The sequence below is a fragment of the Saccostrea cucullata genome, unplaced genomic scaffold, assembly GCF_032062105.1.
Source record: "Saccostrea cucullata isolate Sc308-1 unplaced genomic scaffold, CSIRO_AGI_Scuc_v1 ctg5321, whole genome shotgun sequence".
Lineage (NCBI taxonomy): Eukaryota > Metazoa > Mollusca > Bivalvia > Ostreida > Ostreidae > Saccostrea > Saccostrea cuccullata.
The window spans coordinates 27,424-49,412 of NW_026920019.1; the positions used below are offsets into that span (position 1 = coordinate 27,424).

The 21,989-nt window shown below is 34.0% G+C and overlaps 2 protein-coding genes across 3 annotated transcripts; both read right to left on the minus strand.

Annotated features, from left to right (window-relative positions):
• Window positions 1-1,236: 1,236 nt before the first annotated feature.
• On the minus strand, window positions 1,237-7,515 carry LOC134241721 (uncharacterized). 2 transcript variants are annotated; one of them, XR_009986717.1, is made up of 7 exons: window positions 7,323-7,515; window positions 5,618-5,968; window positions 3,689-4,777; window positions 3,185-3,256; window positions 2,989-3,078; window positions 1,686-2,616; window positions 1,237-1,618 (listed from the first exon to the last, which is right to left on the minus strand). XR_009986717.1 is itself a non-coding variant. In XM_062723744.1 (6 exons), exons 3-6 carry the CDS (start codon window positions 4,580-4,582, stop codon window positions 2,032-2,034), a joined length of 1,641 nt encoding a protein of 546 aa, XP_062579728.1. In that variant the 5' UTR covers window positions 4,583-4,777; window positions 5,618-5,968; window positions 7,323-7,515; the 3' UTR covers window positions 1,237-2,031. The 2 variants fall into 2 exon arrangements, 1 of the variants encoding a protein (XP_062579728.1); XM_062723744.1 differs by having other exon boundaries at window positions 1,237-2,616.
• On the minus strand, window positions 4,607-16,572 carry LOC134241766 (uncharacterized). The gene is made up of 8 exons (XM_062723791.1): window positions 16,091-16,572; window positions 15,595-15,705; window positions 11,159-11,239; window positions 10,596-10,673; window positions 9,112-9,244; window positions 7,323-7,734; window positions 5,618-5,968; window positions 4,607-4,777 (listed from the first exon to the last, which is right to left on the minus strand). The coding sequence occupies exons 1-8, from the start codon at window positions 16,476-16,478 to the stop codon at window positions 4,607-4,609; spliced, it is 1,725 nt and encodes a 574-aa protein (XP_062579775.1). The 5' UTR covers window positions 16,479-16,572.
• Between the last annotated feature and the right edge of the window lie 5,417 nt (window positions 16,573-21,989).

Sequence of the window (21,989 nt, forward strand, 5' to 3'; positions counted from 1 at the left end):
TCTTAAGGCAGAAATTCCAACAGTAGCTGAATAGTTTCTAAAAGTATTAAGAGGTCGTCCATCAAAATATCAGGCAACAAGTGGCACATGGTGTGATTCAGAAATTCATCATTTTTGCTGTATTAGTTACTTTTGACATGAAAACAATGTTGGTAAAATAAAAAGTTTCCACTATCATTCCTAAGCCCTGTACTGTGATATACCACATTCTTAGTGCAGAAAGGTCACGAAAACAGGCAAAATTAAGCATAGTTTATTTATCTAAAAAATCCATAAAATAACAAAACTGATAAAAACACATGATAATATATGTTGAACACTTTCAAGAGCAAATATGAGTTTCATAAAAAGTAAGATATCATTTTAATTTAGTATAATAATGAGAGCTGGAAGTTGGCTCAATTTTGTTAAGTAAATTTTACACTGAAAATATGGTCTTTAAATGTTTCCATGGAAACCAATACTTATGATTGCCAGAAAAAATTATGGTATCTAAATATTGTAAACATGTTAAAGTTTAAAAAACAAAATATTGGTGGGCACTACTGCTCAATTCAGCATGGAAGCAGTCTTTTCTAGGGTAATTTGCATAAATTTAGAATTTGATTTGACAACACATATGGTTTTTTTTCATGTAAAATACGATAAATATACAATATATCTCATCTTATTCAACAAATCATAAAATTTATCAGTTGTTGAAATAGTTCCAAATTAATAAGGTTCCTTAAAATTTTAAAATTCCAAAAAATCCATGATACTAACCCCCCCCCCCCAAAAAAAAATCCCTCTAATATTAATCAGATATTATGATAAAGAAGCCTCATGATTATTACTAATTAATCCAAGAGTTCTTGACATACTAGGAAAATGAAAACTGTGAACTGCATGATGCTGATGGAATTACTAAGGTCAAGGCTCATCAGCAAATGTGGAAATAATAGATGATCTGCTGTGGAATGCATCTGGAAATGAAGTGCATAGTCGCAGCATATGATAACCTTGTCATAATCATAAACAGTTCCGAGTGCAAGGAAGAAAATCATGCCACCCTTGATACAAAGATTACAGATCACAAAATCTATAATTGTTTTGTTCTTTTAGTGTGATACAAAATATATATTGAAAACATTTTGTTGAAAAGCGAGTTTTCACTTAAAAGTGTTAACAGACAGAGGAACAGACGCTGTGATTCCTACAGGGGTTCCACATTGAATTTAAACATTTTATGGCATTATTAAACATCAAACTTAGGTGAAAGCTTCAATAGGTAAGCAATATGCAATTAAATTTCACAGAGGGATATGCATGGGATCTTTAAAAATCAGAAAAATTATAAGACTTAATTTAGAAGGAAGCATTCTCAGGTAGTGTAGATTCAGGTTTGTCAATCATGACTTCCAGAAGATTCAGAAGGTTGAAGCCATAATTTAAATCAGATCCACATTATAAAGTCAAAATATTTATGAAATTAAACAACTTAATTTAGAAAAAGAAATAAATCTGCTACAACAAGCCAAAGTGGCCATGCGATGCTAATACTTTCTTTCAGGAAAGCTAAACATTGTCTGTCACAGTTTCGCACAATCTGTCAATCATGGCTGATTCTTTCTCCTGTCTCTCTCCATCAGCTATATCTTCTAAGTCAGTATCAACTTCTACATTGTCTGTTATTTTTAAGTCACCTGAGAACTAAACATTGTCTGTCACGGTTTTGCACAATCTGTCAATCATGGCTGATTCTTTCTCCTGTCTCTCTCCATCTGCTATATCTTCTAAGTCAGTATCAACTTCTACATTGTCTGTAATCTTTAAGTCACCTGAGAACTAAACATTGTCTGTCACATTTTCGCACAATCTGTCAATCATGGCTGATTCTTTCTCTTTCCCCAGAACTAAACATTGTCTGTCACAGTTTCCCACAATCTGTCAATCATGGCTGATTCTTTCTCTTTCCCCAGAACTAAACATTGTCTGTCATAGTTTCGCACAATATGCCAATCATGGCTGATTCTTTCTCTTTCCCCAGAACTAAACATTGTCTGTCACAGTTTCGCACAATCTGTCAATCATGGCTGATTCTTTCTCCTGTTTCTCTCGATCTGCTATATCTTTTAAAATTTCTTCCAGGTCAATATCAACCTCTTCTGTTGTTTTAAGTAAAAGAGATTTCTGAGTAAATCTAGAGAACAATCCCTGAATTTGTTGTGTGCTTAACCAATCATCTGTGTGAAATGTTCTTACACCATTCTGATCCCTGGCACAACGAATAAGTTTGGAAGCATCGGTTGGAGAGTACTTCTGCCCTGTTCTCTCTCCCTCTGTATACAAATTAAACAAAAAGTCTTTTACAGCTGGGCTGAATCTCCTGCACTGTCGTTGTTTCTTAAGTGCCCACCCCATTTTTCCTTCACTTTTTGATGACACAGTGTCACTACCACCAACAGATGTCATGCTGATGAGTGTCTCCTTAATTGAGGAACATTTATGGGACCATAACAACTTTACTTTATCTTCTGAAGTAATGTTGTGATCTCCAATATCATGGTGCATGTTGAAATCTGCTAGTGAGGAGAAAGAGGCTCCACATTCACAACAGACATATGTAGAACATTCCTAAAATGAATTAAAAAAAAAGATATAGTAATTTGTTATGATATTAAGGATATAAAGATTATAATCATATTCATTAAAACAATTTGTAAATCTTTGCAAATACATGTACAGATGATATTTTCATGGTTTACATACTTTAAAGTCACATATTTTCTTGGGGTCAAATTTTCATGGCTTGAGAAACTTTCTTAGTTTGTGGGGAATTGATTTCCTGGATGAAGAATTGTTGAGTAGTAATTTCTGTAATAGTTTACATTTCATGGTGGACATGAATTCATGGGTTTCTTCGTACTCAAAAACAATGAAAATTAAACCCCCACAAAAATTTGTGAGTTCACAGAGTATGGTAGATGCAATGATTTATGTGTGTACCTCATTTCTACCTGCTGACTCTACGGTACCAGAACATCTGTCAACTTCCATTTCATGGTCTTCTCTGCTTTCTTCAATGGTCATTCGTGGCTATTCACAAAGAAAAGCAGCAAATTTAATCACAAGTATACTGAATAAACTTACCTAGTTACTTTTATGCATTTTAAAAAAAATTTGAAATAAAATTAAATCAAACCTTTTTAACTTTGACTACTTTTGATTGTCTTCCTCTCACACTTCCCATTTGCAGCTTTGCATCTTCCAAAATCTGTAGTAGATATGATAAAGTGATTATAAAAACCGGATGTTACTAGAGTCTATAATGAAAGTTTTGAAAAAAGATGCAGATTTTATAAATTTTTAGTGAAGTCCAGTCCAAAGACTTTCTACCTGCATTAACATAGATATACATGTAATTAGCTACTAGTGTTTAGGTATTTAAACCTACTTCTACCTACATGTATCTGTCTTAGAAAATAAACCAATTTATAATTATGATCATTTATGAAACATGTCATACTTGTGTATCATCTGAAGCACTTGAAAGGAAAAAATTAGGGTGCTTCTTGATAAATTTTTTCAAGGGTGAAAGATGGAGAGAAAAATGCATGAAAAATTGTCCCAAAAACATTTTATCCAAGAATGTTTGAATCCAAGATAAAGTTTAAAAATTTATACAGATTTGTTCTAGAGCACCCACCTTCAACGCTGTTTCTCCTTGCACACCATTGCTTAGTTGCTTAAGTTCAAAATTTGTCATTTTCCTACCAACTCCTACATTGTAAGCTTGCCAAGCTGTGAGACCATCTGGCTGGAACATGAAATTGGTTAGATGGTTGATCACTGGAATTGAACATTTTCGAAGCTTCTGGTAAGAGAAATCAACCTCTGCTACATATACTCTAGTGTTCTGAACACCCCCATAGCTCTCAAGTGCCTCTTTTAGCTCCACTGCATTTGCAATATTATGCCCCTCATTTCCATAATGTTTGGCATGGAATTTTAAAGGTGCTGTTCTATCACAGATATCTTTTCCGCTCTGTGCCTCACTGAAATCAATTCTACACACTCTAATTCCTGTTCTTTCGGATATCCCTGGAATTGATGCCACTAGTGGACCACAGTGGTAACATCCCGCATTGTCACTGCGCAAATATGCAGATGTGATGGTTGGATGTCTTGACTTGATTTCAGAGAAAAGGTGCTCGATAATAGAAGCCACTGTATACCAGCCTTGAGGAAAACTGTTGAAAAGGTGGGCATAACATTCTGAAAAGTACTGGTCATTATCTGAGCGCATCAAAACCACACTAATGTGCCAGTTAATCCCTTTTTTACCATAGTAATCTGTTTGTCTCTCTCTGTCATACCATGGTAAGAACTTCATAGCCCAGTCTAACACAATGAGAACTGATGTTGAATCCAGGTTCTGGAGAACATAATGCTTTGCATTCTTTTGGTTGACCGTTCTAAGTATGTGTTGTTTCCATTGTATTACCTTTCCTCTACAGTTCATGAAGTCGTGCATAAATTCTGTTTTGATTTCTGCTGAAGGATACTTTCCATCAATGATCAACTGCTCTAGATCATCCATAACCTGAGCAAGATCCTCACAGTTCTAGCACTTCTCCATATGGCTGTGGTCACATTTAGAACTAAATTCATGATTATCTGGGTTACTCAGTGCATACTGGATGCAGTGGTCTGGTACACTATTTTCCTGCGTAATATGCCATCTGTAGTCACATGTGAGGTATTGCTTACCGGCTCTTAATCTTTTTGCAATATCCTGCAACAGAAAATAAAATTTAAAATTATATCAATATACTTCATGTTGTAATTTAGTAATAATTACATTGATTTTTTTTTATTATTATGCATGAATATCAAGATAAGCAATATTTATCTACTTGACCTACACTTTCTAAGAGTATCGGTAATACTGAGTACCTTCAAAATGTATAATTGATTAAATGTATATAGAAAGATGGACAAAGGAACACAAATATATCTATAAACTAATTAAGAGAAGTATAAAAATGACCATAGGCAGCTAGGATATGATCAGTTTGTTCACTGGTTAGGAATGCTTGAATAATAGTAAAAATATGATTTATAAATACCCTGCTGCTCTCAAATTTTTTTTTAGATAATTTTTTTTCAAATACATATCCCCATGTAAATCCCTGTGTGTAAGATTACGCACACTGCAAAAATGAACATAGCATTAACTCTTTGAGCCCTTAATTTGGCTCAGAAGAGCTTAAAATCACCCCCCATATCCACGGTTTTGTCCTTTCTTAATTATCTCCCCTTGGAAGAGGGTATCATTGTACAAAATTCTCTTTACCCAAAAATAATTGTATAAGACTGGTTAACATTACATGGTACAATCGGACAATTCATTTTGAAAGGAAGATGGAAATTTGAAAGGTCTGCATAAGGATAACGCATCGTCGGATACTTACTGGTGATCTCCTCTTTTATTGATAAGTAAAAAAGGAGATCACCTGTGGGTATCCAATGATGAGGATAACGATAAGTATGAAAGATTAAGCCATTCTCTCTTACGTTTCTCTTAGCTAACAAGGAATGCCAAAATTAAGCTAACAAACATAAATATTTATACCTGTGAAACATGTGACAATGCACCATAGCTTTCCATTGCTTCTGCTATAGAAATCATCTTCTCCAGTGAGCATATACCATCAGCAGTAGTGTTGTCCAGTCCACACAGACTCTTCCTTTGAGTTGCAGAACAGTTCCTTAGTAATTCGTAAAGTGTTGACCTTTTGCATGGATGAAAGCTAGTTTCTTCACAGTATGCTGTGTAAGAGGAAATTATTCTGCTACCTATTACTGTTCTTACAATGTCAGGTATATGTATCTTTTGTCCTGTGGACAGTTTAAGTGTTCTCTCTCCAAATGCAACATCTTGGACATACTGTGGTTGAGATATAAAGTCAACAAAGTGCTGCACCTATAAAATTAAACAAATACATGTGTTTAAATATGTACTGTATACTTTTAATTTATTATACCCCCCGCAAACGAAGTTTGGGGGGGTATATAGGAATCTCCTTGTCCATCTGTCCGTCCGTCTGTCTGTCTGTCTGTCCGTATGTCTGTGCAATCGTGTCCGGTCCATATCTTTCTTGCAGAGGGACATTAGAATCTACTACTCCACACTAAGATTGTGTCATGACCTTGGAGAAGTTCAAGGTCACTGTTAGAAAAATTTCATAATTCGTGTTTGATACATATCTTTATTATGCAAAAACTTACTTCTGAAAAACCCAGCGGGGGGTATTTTGTCCCGTTTGGACAGTTTTAGTCAAATTCAGAAACCAGCTGTCAGCCCTCTTCCATAAAAGTAAAAATGTTATTTAATACAAGAGGCCTAAGTAGGGATGTGCAATTTTATTGGTATATCGAGATTTTTTGCTGTGTGATACGTATTGTGATACGGAAACCAAAATACCGGTATTTAGGTACATATTATAAAGTCCAGGAATTATTCATTATTTGTTCAATATTTCAAATTTCACTCACAGAAAGTCATGATGAAAATGATGTAAAAGGTGAAAAGAATGGCATCTTACCATCCAAACATGATTAATTTTATGTACATAAAAAAATTCAAATGGTGAAATTTTGTTTTTCTAGCATATTTAAAAGAAAATAAGGATTATTCATTAAAAATCATTGTAAAAATTGCCTGTAAAAATATCATATTATGATGATGTTTTGGGAAAAAATCGTGATATATAACAATACAAAATTTTTGGCGAAACCCATCCCTAAGCCCAAGGGCCTTGAATTGCTCTTCTGATAAATTGTACAATCTATCACTTCTATTTGAAGCCTCTAACTCTAAATATCGTAAGAACCAAGTTGTATCAACTGAAAAAGTATGATGATTCTTAACCAGTAAGGACCAAATGTATTTTAATAAAGCTATAAAAAAACATAAGCAAGTTACGGTGACCTACTTTGATTGAAGTGTTCCGTGAAGACAGAAGACCTTAATTAGTAAGAAATATGTCAGTCAGCATTTTTTGGTCCTATTTCATTTTTTTTCTTCTCATCAACTGTTTCTTAAAAGAAGACTTTCTTAGAGGAAGATTTTCCACTTTATTCTAAGCCTTTCCTTGATCATCTCACCTTTCAGTCTTTGGCTCTTTAATTGAATTTGATGCTTTATTAAATTTTTACTAAATTTGCCCAGTGGTGAATTAAATGTGAAGTTTATGGAAAGAAGGACCTACATACAGATGATCAGAAATGCTCAACTGAGCTTTCAAATCAGGTGTGCTAAAATACAAATATCAAACCTGTTCTTGTGGAAGTATAGAGAACTTGGTTGACTTGGGCAACTTCTGAGGCTCAGCCATACCACCTTTCTTCGAGTAATCTCTTGCTACATCTATTTTGTACTTGGTGACATTCGGAAAGGATTCTAATAGTGTATTTTTCTGGAAGTGACTGGAAATTACTGACAAAATCTGCTTTTGTAACAAAGGGGAATGTGAGGCCTCCTGATATGCCTTCACAAAAGCCTGAAGAAGCCTGTCATCAGAGGAGGTATTTAGCACATCTGATTTATCTGTAATTTTTTCTAGCAGTAGTTGGGACTGAGATGGAGCAATGAATTCTAACAACTGTAAAACTATCTCCTTGGCTCTCCGCTCATAATATCTCTGTGTTCTAGGTGCAGATTCAGTCAATGGTACTGATAGTTGTGATCTGAAATAGGATGGAAATACACTGTACTGAAATACAAAATGCAGTTTTTCTTGTCATAAATCCATAATATCCATATTCAGAAGAGAGAAGGATGAGATTAAAAAATAATTCTACAGAAAACTTGTTTAGTATGAACATGGATATTCATAGGTCCCAGTGATCACATAATAACCAAGTTATGCTGTAATGGCATTATCTATTAAACAGAGACAATTTGGTATACATGTATTAGCAACAGGTTCCAAAGGGATCATGATTTGAACGATTCAGTCTATTATCAATAGTGTACCTGTTTTTGGTACAGAAACAATCAATTAATCTTAAATAATCTCACTGGGTGATACATATTGATGAAGCCTTTATATTCCTTTTTATCAATGAAGCGTTTATATTCCTTTTTATAGCTATGATCCACTTTTACGGCTCCTCTGTTCTCCTGGTTGGTCATGATTAGAACGAACTTTAATCTACACTACCCGACGATGCTTCCATATAAATATGAACAATCACTGCAGCTTTTGGTGTTTTTGAGAAGATTTTCCTAAGAATTCTTATGTAAAAATTTGATACCTGATTTTGGCCTCACCCTAACCCTTGGGGCATGATTTTTACAAACTTGAATCTACTCTACTAGAGGAGGCTTCCACATGAGTTTCAATTTTCATGGTCCAGTGGTTTAAGATTTTCCCTATGTATTCCTACGTTAAACTTTGAACACCCACCCCATCCCCGTTATGGACCCACCCTACCTCTGGGGGGGGGGGGGGCAAGATTTGTACAAATTTGAATCTACACTACCTAAGGATAATTCTACATGAGTTTCATCTTTCATGGCCCAGTGGTTCTTGAAAAGAAGATTTTTAAAAGCTGCCATTAATTTTTCAACAATTCATTACTGTAAACCAACTTTTATTCGCGACGACTTTATTTCGCGATTAACCGGGCGTAAACTTGTTCGCGACGATTAATTTTCGCGATCAAACCTTGTTTGGAAATGTTGTTAATACAACAGAGACTTTCAGGACCGGTTCGCGGCGAGAAATATTCGCGATGACGAGTCTCTCGCGAATCTCGCGAAAATTTCTCGCACGCGAATAAAAGTTGGTTTACAGTATTATCTTTCCTTAGAAGAGGGCGCGACCCTTCATTTGAACAAACTTGAATCCCCTTCACCCAAGAATACTTTGTGGCAAGTTTGGTTGAAATTGGCCCAGTGTTTCTTGAGAAAAAGATGAAATTGTAAAAAGTTTCTGACAATGATGACAACAACTACGTCAGACAACAGACAAATTTTGATCAGAAAAGCTCACAGGAGCCTTCAGCTCAGGTGAGGTTAAAAACAGTGATCAATATGTACATATATGACATTTTTTTTACCTTAGTGGATCAAGACTCCCATTGGATAAAAGACTTATAACTTCATTTATTATCTCTAATGAAGAAGACTCTGGTTCCCACTCCTCATGACTGCTGGGTATGCTTGCTTGAGTTGTTTGTGAAGATAATAAATCTAAAACACAAAAGAAATAATCAGAAGAGAAAGTATGACTGCACGAGGAAACCCTACACTACATAAAATGTGAAAAGAAAAGAAAAACCAGAAATCTCTGTCGAGACTGTAGCTCTACTAGTTTGTACTTTAAACAAAGAAAAGTGGCAGTAGGGACTTGAAACCTCACAACAGCAATAATAGAATAATGATCATGTATCTTCACAACAGCAAAAACAGAATAATGATCATGTATCTCAGTGTACACTACTTGCATGCCACATAATACATGTACTATAATCAGACTGAAACTGTATTTGGAATTGCATTTTTTAAGTATTTCATAGAAATTTCTTATTTTTAGTAACCATGGCAACACCATTCAACGAAATCAAAAACCAATAAAAAGAATTATGTATCTTAATGTAGTCTACTTGTGTGTCAAGTTATATTGAAATCAAGACTCAAACTGTAGGAGAAGTAGCATTTTGAATGTTTTTCACAGAAATTTCTATTTTTAGTAACCAGGGCAACACCGTTCATCGAAATCAAAAGTTGATATACTGTCTACTTGTGTAGTCTACTTGAGTTTCAAGTAATACTGAAATCAAACCAAAGCTGTAAGAGGAGTAGCATTTTGAAAAATTGTTTACAGACAGACAGATGGACGGGATGCCGGACGCATTACTATCGCATAAGCTAACTAAATAAACAAGGGGTCTTAAGGCCTGAGTAACCTTAGCCCAGCTATTATTCTTTGATTTATTTTTTTTAAAGATTCTTCACCTTTATAAATTAATTACCGTACCATGAAAAATGTGACCCCATATAACACCTAAAGGGGTCTCTGAATCTGAACTACATAGGAAATGTCAACATGTTCAATATGAATATAACTACCCTGCTTGGGGTGTAATTTGGCCAACTTAGAATCTACATTATCATCATGATCATAGAAAGCTTTTACACAAGTTTTATCTTTTCTGACCAAGTCATTCTTTAGAAAATGACTTTTTAATGACCTTAGCCTATTTATTGCTTTTTCTTCATTTAATATCTTCCCTTGGAAGAAGGTTTAAGTCTTTACTTGTATATTTTTGAATCCCCTGTACCCTGGGACCTATATAAATAATAAACCCAGTGGTTCTGAAGAAGTTGAAAATGTGAAAAGTTCATATAAGGACAGACACCTAGATGGATGAATGCTGGAAAAGGGCTAATAAGAAAAGCTAATTCAGAGAATCTGTGTCCCATACTTTAGGAAAAAAAGAGCATGCATGCATTGATCTAAGCTAGGAGGGGTTGGGAAGAAAATTCATAAAACTATTTTTTTTTTAAACTACCGGTACTCTTACAAGAATTTTATACTCACCGTAACACTCAGGATTTGTGATCAGAGCAGTCCGAGAGTCATTTTTTTCATCAGTTACATTTTCATAGCCAACTTCTCCTTTTTTTTTTACAAAAATTATAGTCAATGTTTAATATATTTAGTTTCTGCATTTACATATATTATTTATTAATGAAGGAATGTTTTAAAGTTTTGTGTGAGTTATTGGTGTGTGAATGAGACTTGTCATAGATCAAGGCATATATGTGATTCACACACCAATAATTCACACTAAACTTAAAAGCATTCCTTATATTTACATTTTCCATGTCTTGAATTATCAAAAATATACTCAATATTTGAATTTCTTGCTGCCCTATTTCGTTGCATTTATATACACAAATATGTGATTCTACAGTAAACTAAGAGTGACTAAGACTGGTCAACTACTTATTTGCAAATTTGTCTGTAAAGAAATGCCACTCATTTACAGTCTTTAAAATATTGATATATTTTTCAATTTAATCACTAGAAAAACATTTAGAATAAAAACATTTAATGAACCTTTTCTTTTCAAACTACATATTCAAGAATTTTATACTCACCGTAACAATCAGAACTTGTGACGGGCAGAGCAGCCTGAGAGTCATTCTTTTCATCAGTTAGATTTTCATAGCCAACTTCTCCTGTTTTACAGAGTCAAAAAGATACAAAAGTAGGTAATAACTCAGAAACGTAATGGACAGGTTTCGAAATTCAGGAAAATATCAGTTAAAGGAAAACTATTTAATTATTCCTTCAAAAAGTAATCTGGAAGCGGGAAATATACATGTATAAAGACTATATAAAGACAGCCAAAGTAGTTCCGGCTGCTTAGTGCAAGCGAACTCTAGATTTTATTGATGCAGTTATCAAACAATTTTTTATCCAATCAGAATCAAGTATTTTATAGAAATTAAATGATACATAACTCATTAAAATTTTAAATGTACTACCATCCGTTTAGGCGTTAGTATATTACTTGAGTGTTATATGAAAAAAAAACAAATATGTCACCTAATATGGTAACATTTGAAGATAATTGAGTAAAGTAAGAGTGATCAGCTATTTATTTGCAAATTAGTTAATATTCACCTGTAAAAAGAAACAGTCCAATGATTGTAATCAAGACTGTGATAAAATGACAATCATTTAATTTCTATAAAATACTCAATTCTGATTGGTTTAAAAATCCTTTTGATAACTGCATCAATAAAATCTGGCGTGCGCTTGCACTAAAGAGCCGGAACTACTTTTCTCTGGAATGCAACCTTTCACCTTTCTATTTTAAGGTCTAATTATAGAAAGGGAATTTCCAAATAAAACTGTACACATTGTTTTCGTTCGTGTTTTTATTCAATTTTATTGCTTGCAAGACTGAAAAGACAAATAAATAAAATAAAAAGTTAAATAAAAATGAAAACAAGAACACAAATATTGATGACATATAAATACATCTTTTCTCACGATATCGTCTGCGTCGGTAAAAATGAGTCAGCAAGCGGCGACTTTTGATCTTGGTAATGTTGAAGAAATGTTAGCTTTGGGGAACACAGAGGGTGATATAGATGATGAAGTTTTGGATTTCCTTCTAAATACTGAAATGGACCTTCCAGCTGAGTACACGATTCACGAAATTACGGCCTCTACAAGCAACAGTCAAGCCATGGCTGAAATGAAAAAGGCTTTTGAAGAAGATCAAAGACTGCCGGTACCTCTCACTTCCACTGAAAAACCAAAACAAAGATTTAAATCCCTTACAGTTGAGGAGCTTGATGAAATTGAATCTAAAAAGCATTCTTCAGCAACCAAAGCAAAAACAAAATGGGGTGTGAAAATTTTGCAAGGTAGGCATTTAATTAATACATGTACACAAATTGGAAAAAAAAAAATAATAAAATTCATTACAAACTGTTCAATAATAATTAAAAATAAATTTAGATTATATCTAAAAAAAATTTAATACAAGTAATTATAGATAAAAAGCAAAAAAATAGTATATAGAGTCAGAAAAATTAATAAAAAATAGACTTTGAACCAAATGAAAGTAATTTGAAAAAATAAAGGAAAAAAATAACAGTCAAACACAATTTATTTAAAAGGACTAATTAAATTGTAGATTGGAGCTTAGAGAAATTTGGTTTTCCTCTGGATTTACATTCAATTTCAAGAGAGGAACTAAATAATCATTTAAGATGGTTTTACTCTGAGGTCCAACCAAAACTGGATTCAGAAACAGAAAATAAAGTCTCGCAGCCCCAGGAATATCACAAAAACACATTAAAAGGCATAAGATCTGCGATTAACCGACACCTTAGTGACATTGGCAGAGATTTTGACATTGTTCGAGACAAAGCTTTTAAACAAGCAAATGGGGCCCTTACAGGAAAACTAAAACAAAACATGACCCTCGGTTTATCTAGACCTACCCAACACAAATCTGTGGTGTCACCAGCTGATCTATCCAAAATTTCTACATACCTTACTTCCTGCTTAAACCCTGTTATTCTACGCTACCGTGTTTGGTTTAATTTGTCCCTTCATTTTGTGTCCAGGGGATTAGAATTCCACCATCAGCTAAGTCCAAAGTCATTCCTATTCCTCAAAGACGACAATGGAATGGAATATGTATCCCTTTCGCATGAAACAAAACAAAAGAATTGGCAGGGAGGACTTGATACCCAGGAGGCCCCCCAGGATAAACGTATGTATGCAACTGGCGATCAACACTGTCCTGTTGCTGCACTCAAAACATTTATACAGCATACGGACCACCAGGCTCAATCACTTTTTAATCACTGTACGAAGGAAGCTCTTTCCTCCCCTGATTCTACAACAATCTGGTACATGGCCAAGCCCTGCAAACAATATCAATTTTCCAAATTTATGCCGGATATCTCCAGAAATGCAGGTTGTTCCAAGAAATACACGGCACACTGTTTGCGGAGCACCGCCATCCAAGCTTTGAATGATGACGGATTTGAGACCCGCCACATAATGTTCATGAGCGGCCATCGTAACGAGGCATCTGTTAGATCCTACAGCAGGGACTGTTCAACTTCACAAAAACACCATCTGAGTTCTGCCCTTGCCAAAGTTGCACGCCCGTCCTCCTGCGTCTCGTCGTGTCCACCGTCTTCTTCTGATATTACGTACCCACCGTGTACCTCGTTCCCACCTGTTACCGTTCCCTCCTCGACAAATCCAGTGCTCAACGTTTCCTCCAGCACAATGCAGCATACCTCGAGTCATCGTCTGACCTCTTCTTTCATTTCTAATTCAGCATTCAACAACTGCACTTTTCATTTTGCGTCTAACCCATTCAATCCTACACAGTGACTCTGATGCGTAAACATTCAGCCATTTTGAATTTTCTGTTATGATGTATTACTACGCATGACTCCATGCGTCAATTAAATATTCATAATGAAAGAAAAGTTTTATATAATTATTTTTAAAATCATAATTAAATGATAAGAAATGAATGTAATATTTTTTTCTTTGATCGATGTATCAAAGAAAAAATTTGGACGGAAAACGTCATCAATGCGCGTAGCGCATTGATGAAAAATCATCATAAAAGGTGACACTCAATAAAAATTATTTTGCGGACAAACAGACAGACGGACACGACAAAAACTATATAGGATTCCTCAACTCACAATGAATAATCAATAATGAAATTGAGATTATCAGAAATATTGATACATGTATTTATTATGAATTATTTTTATAATTTACAGTGTTTTCTCTTTATTTCAAAGTAAAGGGTTATAGATATCAGCAGTAACAGGCTAGGGACTGAGTTTATGAACAGAATATCTGTGGATTTCACAACAATTTTTTATATCAAAAGTAGCATTTTCTTCAATTCAAGCACTGAATTTAGCTGTTAGCTGGCTCTTAGGGTAAATACTGAATTATGATCATAATAGAAAGAGATTTTATTTCATTCTGTCTTTGTTTTTATTTATATAATACAACTATATATAATAGTCAGCTAATCTAAATATTATCATATTATATATGTATACTTTTTTTAAGCACAATGTCATGAGGTTATATGCGTGTTTATACGATAGTTATCAAATCCAATTTATTTATAAAAATTTGAAAGACAAAATTAATTAAATTTTGAAAAATATGTTTCAGTCAAGTGGACTATTACACTGATATTTTTCAAAATATACTTTTACAAACAGTGTTCATATGCTGATATGCATGCTAAATAGTACAGGCTCAATACCTCTCAAAAGTCTAAGTATGTACTATGTACCTAGTAGTGTATCAGCCCTTATACAGATGTTTTGGACTATAGATGTCTGACTTCATGAGACAGCACCCTGGAACTACGACTGTCTCACTCTCAGGTCTGAGATATCTATGCCTCAGCCCATTGTCAAAGCTAGGCTTGTCTCGCCCTTAATTTTCATATTATATTTCTGTTTAATTTGTGTGAAATGAGTAAAATCTTTAGTTAATTATTAGAGAGAAATATTAATTTTGTTTAATTTTTAAAATTTTACCAGTATATTTAACATGTTTAAAAAAATATTTATCTAAAGAAGAATATTGAGAAAATTATTTTTAAAAAGTGCGCCAAATGAAAGTACTTGTACTTGAACATCCCACCACTATTTTGATCTTGTCCCTGGTATTAGCTGTCAGATGGTTGGCCCATGCCCTTAGAGCTTGGGCGACATTATCTGCTCGTACTGATACCTGGGCCGAGATCAAAACAGCAGTGTGATGTTCTACATATGCTGCCTGTAGCCTACATCACTGGCATGGTCAGTGACTCAGAAGTCAAGTTCAGGGTCACAAAATCAGCAATCTTAATATTTTTCAAAAGCCATAGTGCCTGAACAAATACTTTGTGGACACCTCTATATAACAGTCTTGAGATACAATGTATGACAAATTAAACATACAGACAGACATGAGGTAAAGTGATCCCCAAGTGTCACGTACACAGCTTTAAAGGCGTCAACATAAAAAATACCTGAATTGCATCCATTTTCAGTGTCTGCATTGTTCCCAAAACAACTCACATTGCTTCTGTTTAAGAGTGCAATCATCTTAGTGTGAACAACTCTGCACTTCTTGCAAATGGCTTTTAAAGAAAATAATTGATAAATATACTTGTATATCACTAAGTCTTTGTTAATATTTTTATGTAATAACATAACATTAAATTAGTCCCTAAAAGACTGAAGAGTATATCAGAGTTTAAAACTTAAATTTTACTTCAAAAGATAGAGTTGTTCGTTTATTGGGTACTATTTAAAATCAATTTTATATTTTACAAAAATATAAAGAGTGTTTTTTTTAGTTCAAAATCAAACTTCACCATAATTATAAATTTAATAGGGGCCTGATAAAATTCATTGATTTGTGTATTGTATATGCATCACCTTGATCACTTTAAAGGTACACAACAGTTTTGTTTTATGCTTGTATACATCATTACATGCACAATAACAAACCATGATATATACCTGAACCAATGGGAACAAGACAGTTGAACATGTAGAATATTTCACTTGAACAATTCTTGTTCACTGCTCTGTCCGCTACGTTCCCAACTCCACTGTGCAGAGGATAATCGCATTTGGTCTTTTTCCTCCAATACAGGCCCAACGAATCACGGTGCTCTTTACAAACTAAAATTAGCTGCTTGCTATAGTCACTGACGTCATATAACCCACCTCTATTGAGAATGAGGTCTATTTCAGATACGTTCCCTTTAGTTTTTAAGTACCTGAGATGGGCACCTGTACTCTTTACACACTGTATAAGGTTCACGAGATCACCGGAACACTGACCATGGTCAGTAAATCTGCATTTTAACTCTGGTGGATAATGGCAAAACAATTCGTCTGCCATCTTTTTCACTGAATTGTAGGACCGGGCTAAATGACACCATATATATTGAAATAATTTTTAAAGTATCTTTAACTGTTTTTTCATCAGTTAAAAATTTAGTTTCATTCATTTATCGTATAATATAATTTCTTCATCGAATATAAATTAAAAAATAAATAAATGCTGTGAGGAAATTGCAAAGAGAGGTAACTCTTGCATCATTTTCCACATCAAACTAGGTATTATTTGATTACATATTTATTTGGAACAAAGACAGTGCCCGCCAATTTTTGGATTGATTCGTTTAGCCTACATATTCTTTTATTTTTTGAAAAACAAAGTTTTCTTATCAAGCACAAGTATTAGGTTTTAAACGATTTTAACTCGCTTGTTGATTCCAATGAAATATATAGTAAATATACTCGTTGACTCGGTAACATTAATTGGTCTGTAAAAAAATTAATTTACAATACTTTGAATTTTGTTCAACAAAATTATTATTTGGGCTGTAAATGAAATATAATTCAAACATACTTTGTGACTTTGCTGGATAAGCATGTGCCAGTTTTTTTTATTTTGCCTGATATTCAGTGGACGACCTCTTAATTCTAACAAACTCTAAATTCAATCTTGATTGTATTTCCTCAGCATTTGATATTGTCTGGTCAAAAAAAGACACGTCCAGGTCTGAACGAGGAGATAGTGAAATAGGATGGCAATCAAAACGCCCTGAAAGCATGTTTCGAGGATCCAAATGAAATGACAAACCTTTCAGAGTCCACTTAGATTTTTTCTCCCGTGTTGACTTATGCCTTTTGAAAAAATTTATCAATAGATGTTTTGTTAGATGAGATTTTTCTGCACTTAAGTCATATTGATAGTTCAATGCGGTTTGCCTTATATTTGTTTTACTTTTTAGTGTTGCTTTTTGAAGACCTGCAAGTAGAGTCAGCTTCTCAGGATCTAGTGCATTGAGTTTAAATCCTGTAGAAGAAAGTCGCCGATTTGCACATTTTAATGGATTCTTATCATCAAAATGAGCCACAATAGTATTCACAAAAATTGGAAGATTCTCTTTCTGATATTCATCATGACGCCGTAATTTATTAATTTTAACGAAATCACGATAACTTCCTTTCCTCTCTATTTCACGGTTTTTTATTGATCTTTCCGAAGTAGTAGAACAACTAAAAACCCTTTTTGTAAGTACGAATCCATTTGGATCTTTCAAATTCTTGCCTTTCCTTCTTATTTTATGTGCTTGTAGGCCCTTACCGTCAAATAAAAATTGTTTTGAAAACGTGCTTATATGCTTCATTGCATTGTTCTTTCGACTACATAAGTTTACCATTTCAGGAATATAATCTCGACACATTAAATCGTTTGATCTTGCACCCCTAATAGTTGTGAGTGATTTTTTTCTGTTTCCTGACAATACAGAAAATGAAACTAGTTTAGCTTGTAGTAAAGAAGCTCTATTAGCATCAATTTGCTGTAGCACCATGCATACAGTATTCATAATCAATGTATTCTGTTGAAAACAAATTTCAATATTTTGGCAGTGAGCGTCATAATTAGTTTTGTCTTCCTGCTTCAAGGAAAGCACACAATTTATAGGATACAAAATAAAAGTCAACAGCTCCTTCTCTATTTTTAACCGCATTTCATAATTTGGAAGTGTTCTTGGTAGCAGCGATGAACTAAGTCTCTGAAGCATAGTATTGTATTCATCAGTATTTAGGAAAAACCCTACCAGAAGAAAATAAATCCACATTGTTTCTTTTACATTGAAACAGAGGTCTTGCTCTTGTTTCCAATCAAAAGATTTGATATATGTATTTCCTCTGAAGTACTTTTCATTTTTGTTTTCTTGTAACGATTGATGCATAATTCCAAGACTCAATGATTCAAGAATCTTAATCAGAAACAATTGTCCATGCATTATTGCAAAATCATTTCTTTTCTTCATCAATACACTATGATTTGTTCGAATGACTTTGGTGTGTCTGTTTTTTAATATTGTAGCTACTGTACATTTCATGTAATTTTCAAGTGACAATGTCACATTTTCAGGCATAAAGAGCTTGGAAAATCCGATTTCTATATCTGAAAACCGTTCTTGTTTAAAACACTTTTCATTGTGGTACATCGCTTGAGATTTTACTCCCATCAAGACCTTAATTCATGGTGGGGTTCATGTTTTCAGATAGGGAACGTGCGTCCAAGTCCCTTTTTTTTGTTGCGTCTGAAAATTAGCATATAGTCCTTTTTAAATACCTCTGTACATTCTATGGGTGGGATTTCAATCTCCCTGAAATGAAAAATGATCATGTGACTCAAAAAAAGAAGAAAACTTATACATAATTTTGTTTCTTAACTTATTATGTTATGTACATCTAATGGTTTAATGTTATAGTATTTTTATATAAATTATTATATATTATTAAATTGATTTTATTATTAAATAGATAAGTAATGTTTTTGTTAGTGAGAAAAATTCTTTTGACATAAATATCTCACTTCCTAAAATCCCGTTAATTCAGGTATGTTTTGGCACACTATTTGTGCATGCAGTTGTTTAATCACATACCATTTATTGCTCTTAAACATTGTTACAAATACAGAACGTAGAGAAAATTACACAAATAGATGTGTTTAAATGCAAAGGCGTTTCCGTGTTAAAAAAATAATAATACAAAAATTCACTTTATGGAAATATTATTCAAAAGCTTGTGGGTGTGTTACGTATATACACATGTTTTTTCAATATTCTCGTGCAGTTATATATTTTTGTTACATGTACGGAAAAAAGGGAATGAAGAATTTCAGAGACAGCAACTTGTACAATGTGAAAATGTCGCAATTCTTTAAGAGTTCATATCAATTTTAAGTTTCCGTAAGTTAAATTAGCTGTCTCTAAAAATAAAACCTGGGATTTTATGCATCTAAAAATAAACGGCTTGGGACTTATGTAATAGTAAGATCATATGAAGAGAAATCTTCGTCATGAAGAATGGGCGGAGCGAAGCGGAGCCCATTCTTCGTGTTCGCGGAGCCCATTCTTCGTGACGAAGATTTCTCTTCATATGATCTTACTGACTTAGAACAGAACCTCAGCCAATCAAATGCATGGATTAAAAATAAACTCCTCCCACGGCTGTGTCATATATAAGGCTAACTAGACCGCTCGTTGTACATATCGAGCACGCAATCAATGTCGAACACACGCGGTTTCATCAGAATGGACTCCCAACTGATTCAGGTTAGCACGGGGTTATATGAAATATCTTGATTTACTGGGGGGAAATGGTATGGTGAAGATATTAAAGTTACTGAACTAATGAATACCATAGGCGTCGGAAGCAAATTGAAAGTGGGGGGAGGGGGGGCTAAACCAACAAAAAAAGTGAACCCTTATTTTCAATGCCTATATTTTATGTATAAATTTGCAAGAAAAGTGGGGGGGGGGGGCTTCCCCCCCCCCCCTGGTTCCGACGCCTATGAATACCCATTTAACAAGAATCGTAATATCTACATTTTTGAAAAAATGATTGTGTTAAGATGACAAGTCCCTAGTCAGCAGGAGTGGGTATGGCTTTCTAATATCAAATAAAAATTTGATGAACATTGTGATTAAATCTGTCTTCAAAGACAAGGTTCGTCTCTGATAATACATGACGATGGTTGTATTTTCTGTATGTACCGAAATGTGAAAAAAATATATTCAAAAATTCAGAAAAGCGACAAAAAAATACAGTGGGGAAAAAATGTAGCAAGGCCTGGAAAGTTTAAAGATATGTATGCCGTGTTAAACAGTATTTTTGCACAGCTGAAACCGAACAAAATTTTATGGAGTATGATAAGCTACCAAAAATGAAACATTCTTGCAAATTCGACGAAATTTTATTCGGTATTAACAAAGAACTGGTCAGGAAATGAACACGATATTCTCATGCATATTTATAAAGGACTGACGTTTATCCTGGAACTGCGCATGTGCGCGGGAAAAGCATCACGAGAATCATCAGGTCGAGGAAAATATTTTTTGTGACGTCTGTTCAGTGAGGAACACAAATAGACCAATCAGCTCAATGAGTTGCATTTAATGTATTTATGGGTTACTACATAATATTTACATCCACTGAATATTTTTTTCTTTATTTCTTAAGAAAACCCATTGCGTTCATTCCTGCATAAACTACATTAGGCATATCACCTGTACAGATTTATTGATCAGTGGCTGTTCCATCAATGAAACGTACAAAGACGTTCGCATCATTAACACAATAATTAATATTTTTAATCCTACTTAAAATGAAAATTTAAACAGATATAAATATAAACAATAAAATGTCTTTCTTTGAATGTTGTTACTGGAATGAACGGTCGCAGCTATTGCAGAAAAAAAATTATGTATTTTTTCTGCAACAGCTGCTTCCGTTCATTCCAGTAACAACAAACAAAGAAAGCATTTTATTGTTTAAAAATACTACATGTGTTTTTCAAAAAGGCTAGTTTTTTAAATCGCTCTCAGAAAGACTTGATGCATTATGTACATTATTATCTACTAATCCCATGCTCATATTTGCATACAAATGATTAACAATGATGAAAATTAAAGTTTTCCCCACTCCATTGAACAGGTCCGTTTGTTTAGAGTTTCCCCGTGCTGTACTGCTAGTGGACATTTTCGGTTGGGTGAACATTAATGGATCTTCAGTATGGAGCGCATTATGCGCAAAAGATATTTTATGTCAAATACAATGTATGGAAAGTAATTTGAAATGCTATGTTTACACCCTGAATGGGATATCGTCAATTATCCCTTTTAGTTTTTAATATGAACTACATAACATATGTAGATGAAACTTACATACCATACATCTTGCCTTCATAGAAATATAGTTGGGCTAATAAAATAAAATTGGTCAAGGAATTCGAGGCCTCTAAAAACTATTCCAGTTTAAGGGCATAACCATGCATTTCGATGAACACCATTAAGAAATATTAATTCAGGTAGGTAGCATCGTTTTTTTTTTTTAAAGTGGGTGGGGGGATAGAACAGTTAGAACAAAAATCAACTAGCTCGAAGAAATCTGACAAGTAAAATAGGTTCCAATATCTTTCCCTACTAAATTTTATTCATTTACTACAATTTACTGCCAAACTCCAAATTTCACTTTCGAATTAACCCGAGCCAATGCTAATAGCCTACTTGCAAGATTTTTTATATCTAATAACCATTTTGATTGCATTTGTTTGTATTGGTTATTTCATTTTGGCGCAACATGGTTTCCACACTTCTTTATCCATAGTCGCTGACAGCTGTAGAAGTTCACCCAACCGAAAATGTCCATTGAAAGACAATTGCACGTGATTATTCCTCGGTACAAAAAGCAACCAACTCTGAGGTGCTCTCAAAATTGACAATCCCTAACTCACGTGTTTGTAGTAAAAACGTAGTAGACCATCATGCTTTTCGGTTCATTGACAAGATTGGACCGTTGTTTGCTGTAAACATGCGAGACAACG